This window comes from Dendroctonus ponderosae, unplaced genomic scaffold, assembly GCF_020466585.1.
Source record: "Dendroctonus ponderosae isolate FM_Combo_2020 unplaced genomic scaffold, Dpon_F_20191213v2 Dpon_F_20191213_10, whole genome shotgun sequence".
NCBI lineage: Eukaryota > Metazoa > Arthropoda > Insecta > Coleoptera > Curculionidae > Dendroctonus > Dendroctonus ponderosae.
In genome coordinates, this window is record NW_026017111.1 from 660,479 (window position 1) to 666,675 (window position 6,197).

The window sequence follows — 6,197 nt, forward strand, 5'->3', positions numbered from 1 at the left end:
TCATAATGTAACTCATGTATGTCCCAGGAATATGCATGTACATCACATGAATGTTCCAGGTATATTCTGGGAATATCATTTTGCTATGTGGGTTTTGCTTAGGTGATCACAACCATAATAGCACTGCTGTTCCAACGGAGCAGCCACGGGAGGATTTACAGCCAATATGAGGCGCTAAGCATGGAGCAACTACGTCGAGCCAACAAGCCCATCTTGGCCGAAGTACGCCAACTTTTTGATGCTGGTATTTACCAGTTTGCGGCCTTTCTGGCTGCTGTTGCCCTTGGTTCCATTGGATACTTGCCATTGAATGAGTTCGACTATGAACACAACGTATGGCCGGCCATCCAAGGTAAGCATATTTTTGCATCGATTCTCCAGACTATGAAAGTCCTTGTTTGTTTCACGTCGCAGCCTTGAAGCTGATCGAAGACGGTCCAAAGGCAGTAATCTACACCATAGCGACACTAAATTACCTAGTCATGCCAGGAAAAGGGTGCATTTTACTGCTTTATGGGCTGCACATTATGCATTTGTGCTCCTTGTACTGCGTCTCCAGCATTTTGCTCAGAGGCAAGCTGAAGGGAATAGCGGTCAACCGTCCAGCTGCAGCTGATCTCATGCTGAGCGATCAGGAGTGGGTGACGCAAGAACTGAAGAGCTGCATCAAGCAGGATGTACGCCTCAAGACGTTTTGCTCCGCAATAATTGATCACTTTAAGTGGATTTTGCTGTTCCATGTTGCCCTCGCTGTGATTATTCTGAGTCTTTTGTATTACATCAATCTGTTCGTAAGTGTGTTGATGACGGTTTTAAGCAGCATTCATGGGATTGTTTTCAGCTTAACGGCGGGTACAGTCCGCTTGGAAGCCGCTGCTTTGTTGCCATAGCTAATATTCTTTCATTCACGTACAGCTACAATTCAGAGAATTTCCGGGAGCAGGTAAGTAGGAGGCGCTGTCCGGGCGCTGTTCACCAGGAGCTTGATTTCGGTAGGTGGAGAATATCAGACAAGAAATCTGTAATCTGCCCTGGTACAGTTTCAACAAGTGTAACCAGAAGTTGGTTCATGTTTTCCTCAGCAACATGTTACAGCCTCGCTATCTGTCAGTTGGAGGCCTATTTGATGCCAACCATGAGTTTCTTGTGTTGGTAGGAAATCAATGAAATTCGGACCTTTTCAGCCCCAAATGGTTCATTTCAGGTGATGCACAAGGTGTTCAATGTCCTGACTATATTGTCGAACTTGGACCCAGACCGAGCGGGAAACTAATAGTGTGAAAATGTTCAGAAAAACGGCACTTTGTTGAAAGTAATATAATCAATCGCTAGCAATAAAGACTTTAGATAGACCCCATCTACCAGGAAATGTGGTGGCACCAGGGGAATCCAGCTTTAAATTCAGGGGGGTTATGTAGAAAAAATACAGTCTTCTGTTGTCTATGAAAGGGTAGCGTAAGATTATTGCAAAATTTAATGTTTTTCGTCCCGTTTTGCATGTTTCTGGGAGGCAAAATGAGCAAGAACACTCATTTGTACATCACTCTAGGCAGAAATAAATGGCCTTTTTAGAAAGTAAACCATCGATAAGGAAATGTTGGCAGTTTTTTCCAAAAATGCTTGATTTCAATAAGTGTTAGATTTGCGTGGTTTTTTTTGAGTTGCAAAATCCACTTCAACATGACTGCTTTTTACGAAGTTTCTCAAGAACCATTCGAGCCACAGAATTCGTTTTGGCACCGTTGGATAGAGAATTGAAAACTCCATTCAGTCGTAACAACGTGAGTGAGGAAATTCGAGTAGTTTTGACCCAGAAAGCGAAATATGAATATCTGAACATTTACTGAATGCAGAAGCCGTTTATATAATATTTGAACCTGGGTTTCACATCTGAATGCGAACAAGTCGTTAATAAAGTCGAAAGTCCTCAAAACCATGAATAAAGACGAGTACTTAACCTACCTGAAGCCAGAATCCAAAGGTCGTCGAACTCTCGAACCCCCTCCATCATAGTTATTAGGGGCATGTCAGAAAGGCCGTTCTATCTGTCAGTAGACGTCAGAATTTTCCCGAATTAAAAATTCAGGTTTTCTTGTAAAAACCGCACTACTGGCGCGGAAAATGTGACCGAACGGTAGCCGAGCTTATCAAGTCTGTGCAAATCAGCAATTTTCCGCATGAAAATAGCAAAATTCCGGAATTTTTAAATCTTAAGACAGGGAAACGCGCCCGAACCTCCTACTAACTACTTATCAATAAACTGAGTCGCCGCGGCATCTGTCGGGGATCAGGACACTTTTAAAATCATTTGGGAACTGGGCGTGTCTTCTAACTCGCATTTATTTAATATATTTTTTTTAATTTGTTAAGCTGATTAGGTAGTTAATTTTAATTAATTACGTTTTTATGCACGGTTATTTTAAATTAACAATTTTAATTATTTCAGGAAATAGATTTACTTTAAAACTATGCCGAATAAGCTGTAAGTAGCAAAAATTAGAACCCAAAAATATATGTAATTATTCAAACAGCCAATGGCCTTTGGCAGCGCTGAGCTAAACAAATTATTGCAATTAAATCTTAATTTTAACTATATGGCACCATCGCAAACTCGATGACGCTGTTGCAGTCCGCTGGCAACCCTGCCAAGCGTCAGTCATTTGCGCCATTTTCATTGAAATCGCGGCCTTTCACAGTGTCAACATGGCGGATCAGGTAGGCTTTCCTCAAGATTTCTAGTTTTTCCCAAAAATACTGTTGCTGTATTCCTAATTTCTGTTTTTCCGATACTGTTACTAGTTTCTCTTGCCCATTAATGTATTTTTTACAATAGAACTCCACTAGGTCAGGCCTGCTGGAGGCAGGCAGAATTTCGAGGTTATAAACACGTGGTAGCCCCAATTTCGTTTCCAGCGACTCAATTTCCCTTAATTTTCTAGACTGAACGAGCTTTTCAGCGTCAACCGACGATCTTCTTGAATAAAAAGAAGGGCACGGCCGGCAAGAAGTCGCTCCGCTACCATCGCGAAGTCGGCTTGGGGTTCAAAACCCCACGAGAGGTAATCACTGTGCTGCTTTACTAACATGTGTGTTTATTTCGTTTAGACCGAGCGCGCTTTCCAAAAGCAACCAACCGTATTTAGCAACCCCAAGTTGCAGAGCAAAAAGAAGGTCGTAAGACTGTCGAGGAATGTGGGTCTTGGGTTTAAGACTCCACGGGAGGTAACAGCGATTTTTTTTTAAACAGTTGGGAGGATAATGGTTAATGGTAGCGTTGGTCTGGGAGGCTGGATGTGTTGCTGGTCCAAGGACGGGGTTTTGTAATTAACAAGGGTTGCTTTCGGTTGTAGTATGGGGCCCATCTTTATGCTGCATGAACATTATTTGTTTATATTTCAGAGTCTTGTTTGATGCAGACACTTTTCCACTTGCTGGTCCTCAAGTGGACACCATGGCATTTGTTAACTCGTCTTAAACTGTGGGGAAATTTGTATCTTGTAGCTTTTCAGCGGAATCTCTACAAGTCGACAATTTGCTAATAATCGCCTGGGTGTCGGAAGCATGTTCAGGATAATGTAACCCTAAAAAAAGTGTTTTTGAGTTCAGCTCTTAATTTATTTGAATCTAAACAAAACCAGTTGAAAACCTGAATTCAGGAACATCTTTATGGTCTGTTTAAACTAGTGCTAACTTTTATAAATTTTATTCTATTTCCTACAGGCAATCGAAGGACACTACATCGACAAGAAGTGTCCCTTCACTGGAAACGTCTCAATCCGTGGACGAATCCTGACCGGCGTTGTCCAGAAAATGAAGATGCAGAGAACCATCGTGATTCGTCGCGACTACCTGCACTACATCAGGAAATACAACCGTTTCGAAAAGCGCCACAGGAACATGTCCGTCCATTTGTCCCCCTGTTTCAGGTGAGTTTCCACCAAAGTTTCCCAGGTACACCAGCTAAACGGGGCAATTTTCTTTGATTAGGGACGTGGAAATCGGCGACGTTGTGACGATTGGGGAATGCAGGCCGTTGTCCAAAACAGTGCGATTCAATGTATTGAAAGTCACCAAGGGGAGCAGCTCGAAGAAGAGCTTTAAGAAGTTTTAAATATAATTCTGTTTTTCACATTCCGATAAAGAAAAACGTCTTTATTGAAATGTAAAAGTTAGTATTTATTATGACGTAATACATACTGGCTTAAAACTCGCTCTTTGTTTAATGTTTATTCCCCCAAACTCGTTGGTTTGGGACACCCATAGATGTATTAACAAGTTTTTTCAGTTTATTGATATTCTGGACACCGAATACCCGAGTCCTTGTTCTTTTGCACCCACATCAGTGTAAGTTTGAGGGTGAAAACTAGCAAACGATGTCCAATCTTGATTTATATGGCGGAGTTTGGTAAACTAGAAGAGCAATTAGCGGCTCCGCCACTATGTCCATCTGTTTTTGTATCATTTTTTAATCCCTATGCTTTGCCACTGATTAGATCTTCTCAGAGTAGATAAACTAACGGAGGAAATCCACCAGTTGATCTACAGTTTGGGGAAGAAAATTCCAGAGTCACAAGAGCTGCAGAATACAGAGTCCACTTCCAGAACAGTTGGAGAAAGTCTGGAGCTCAGAGCAAGACGAAACTGAACCCATTCGTAACGGGCAACCGCTCGGGTTCCTTCAAGGCGCCGAAGCAGCCCGCTAAAGGGAAAATGTCCAAGTCGAGCGGGGCCAAATCTGCTTACAGTCCGGCCATTCAAAGTACCTACTGGACAGAGTATGTGAGTAAGTAGATGTTAAAGTTTTCAGGAAGCTTAGTTTGTTTGTGACTCAACACAAGTCCAAATCTGCTAAAATTTTGTGTGGGTTCGGGATTTATGAATTTTTCGAAACCGAAACGATCTGAGATTTAACACATTTATTGCCGGACGTTTCTTCTAACTTGGCGCAAAATTTAAAACTTGAATCCGGTTAAGTTTGTGCGCTGTGAATTTTTAGAGACCGTCAAACATCGGGCAGAATATTCGGAAAAACTAGAAAATGTTGCACCAAGTTCAGTGGTTCTTATTGCTACCCGCACTATTTCTATTCATCGGTTTGTTGTTTCAGTAAAAGTGCAATTCGCGATCGGTTTGATCGCCGTCGCTGAAAACGAGCTGGAATGTTGGGCGCTGATCCCGATAATCCAGCGATGCGCCATCGAGCATAAAGCAGATTCTTCGGCAAATGTTGATTGGTAATTGTGCTCCCCTGGGCCGGAGAGGTCCAATCAACGAACGGGAGAAGTAGCGCGGAAAACGCCACTCCCGAACTTACCGCTGGAGAATAACAATGAGGTAAGATGGGGCTTAAGGATATGGACCGGGGTATGGTACAATTAGGCCGCGGGATGTTTGGGTTAGTTAGTTTAGATCGGTTGCTAATTGGCGCACCGGGCAGCAACATTCAATCGTAAAAACTCATAAAATTTATTAAGATCGCTTACTTACAATAAGGTCGTAATTAGGAACTGGCAAACGTGTACATTCACTTTACAACGACGCTAATCTTGAGGTAGTGATAAGAACTAAATTAACTCTTTATTCAGTGAGATCAGTATTTGCAATGAATCTAACGTTAGTTTCCTTTATTTACAATATTTACAAATTGTATATACTTTCCTGACTGTGTTTCATTTCGAAATCAAATTCATTCCTGGGTTTCAGTCATTTATTGTCTCTCTAAAAATCGAAACGCTTTTTCCCTTATAAGCGGTTCTACGCCACTTATGAATCCTGCAGCATTTTACTGTATTTTTGGTTGTTTTGCGCTTAAAAATTGAACTTGAGTGTTCAAAATTGTCTAGTTTGAAAGGTTTAACAGTCAGCACTTTTCTCTATAAAATACATCTAAAAGTGTCGAAAGTAACTGGCAAACTGAGGCCTGCAGAAACAACCGTTAAGTAGTTGAAATTAAAAAAAAACAGCTTGATGATGGCTGAGAATCGAAACTTTTCCCTCATATAGAACACACTTTGCCCTACCAAATGCATCCAAAAGTGACTATCTAACTTTACTTGTTTTTGAAAACATAAATGCCATACCGAGGCTTCCATTAACAGCCACAAAATTTAATTGCAAATTGCAGACTGCAGGATCAACAGCAAAATTATATTGAAAATTGAAAAAATCTCGAAATTAGCCTGATGATGACTGAAAAT

At 41.4% G+C, this 6,197-nt stretch overlaps 2 protein-coding genes across 3 annotated transcripts; both read left to right on the top strand.

The window, feature by feature from the left end:
• The first annotated feature begins 91 nt into the window (after window positions 1-91).
• LOC109538807 (odorant receptor 67b) lies at window positions 92-1,329 on the top strand. Its single transcript, XM_019906193.2, has 5 exons — window positions 92-352; window positions 415-791; window positions 842-943; window positions 997-1,152; window positions 1,205-1,329. The coding sequence occupies exons 1-5, from the start codon at window positions 181-183 to the stop codon at window positions 1,271-1,273; spliced, it is 876 nt and encodes a 291-aa protein (XP_019761752.2). The 5' UTR covers window positions 92-180; the 3' UTR covers window positions 1,274-1,329.
• A 1,293-nt stretch (window positions 1,330-2,622) lies between these two features.
• Window positions 2,623-4,210, top strand: LOC109538809 (40S ribosomal protein S11). 2 transcript variants are annotated; one of them, XM_019906196.2, is made up of 4 exons: window positions 2,623-2,715; window positions 3,106-3,222; window positions 3,721-3,926; window positions 3,988-4,210. In XM_019906196.2, the coding sequence occupies exons 1-4, from the start codon at window positions 2,704-2,706 to the stop codon at window positions 4,109-4,111; spliced, it is 459 nt and encodes a 152-aa protein (XP_019761755.1). In that variant the 5' UTR covers window positions 2,623-2,703; the 3' UTR covers window positions 4,112-4,210. The 2 variants fall into 2 exon arrangements, with proteins under 2 accessions (XP_019761755.1, XP_019761754.1); XM_019906195.2 differs by lacking the exon at window positions 3,106-3,222 and adding an exon at window positions 2,940-3,059 and having other exon boundaries at window positions 2,628-2,715.
• The last annotated feature ends 1,987 nt before the right edge of the window (window positions 4,211-6,197 follow it).

What these genes read in the sequence shown, in the direction of transcription:
- LOC109538809 (XM_019906195.2), top strand. An exon ending in GGTTCAAAACCCCACGAGAG is followed by an intron (nt 3,060 to 3,720) that starts GTAATCACTGTG and finishes TATTTCCTACAG; the next exon opens with GCAATCGAAGGACACTACAT. An exon ending in CATTTGTCCCCCTGTTTCAG is followed by an intron (nt 3,927 to 3,987) that starts GTGAGTTTCCAC and finishes TTCTTTGATTAG; the next exon opens with GGACGTGGAAATCGGCGACG.
- LOC109538807 (XM_019906193.2), top strand. Translation starts at nt 181, where the DNA reads ATGGAGCAACTACGTCGAGCCAACAAGCCCATCTTGGCCGAAGTACGC. An exon ending in CGTATGGCCGGCCATCCAAG is followed by an intron (nt 353 to 414) that starts GTAAGCATATTT and finishes TTCACGTCGCAG; the next exon opens with CCTTGAAGCTGATCGAAGAC. An exon ending in CAGAGAATTTCCGGGAGCAG is followed by an intron (nt 944 to 996) that starts GTAAGTAGGAGG and finishes TGATTTCGGTAG; the next exon opens with GTGGAGAATATCAGACAAGA.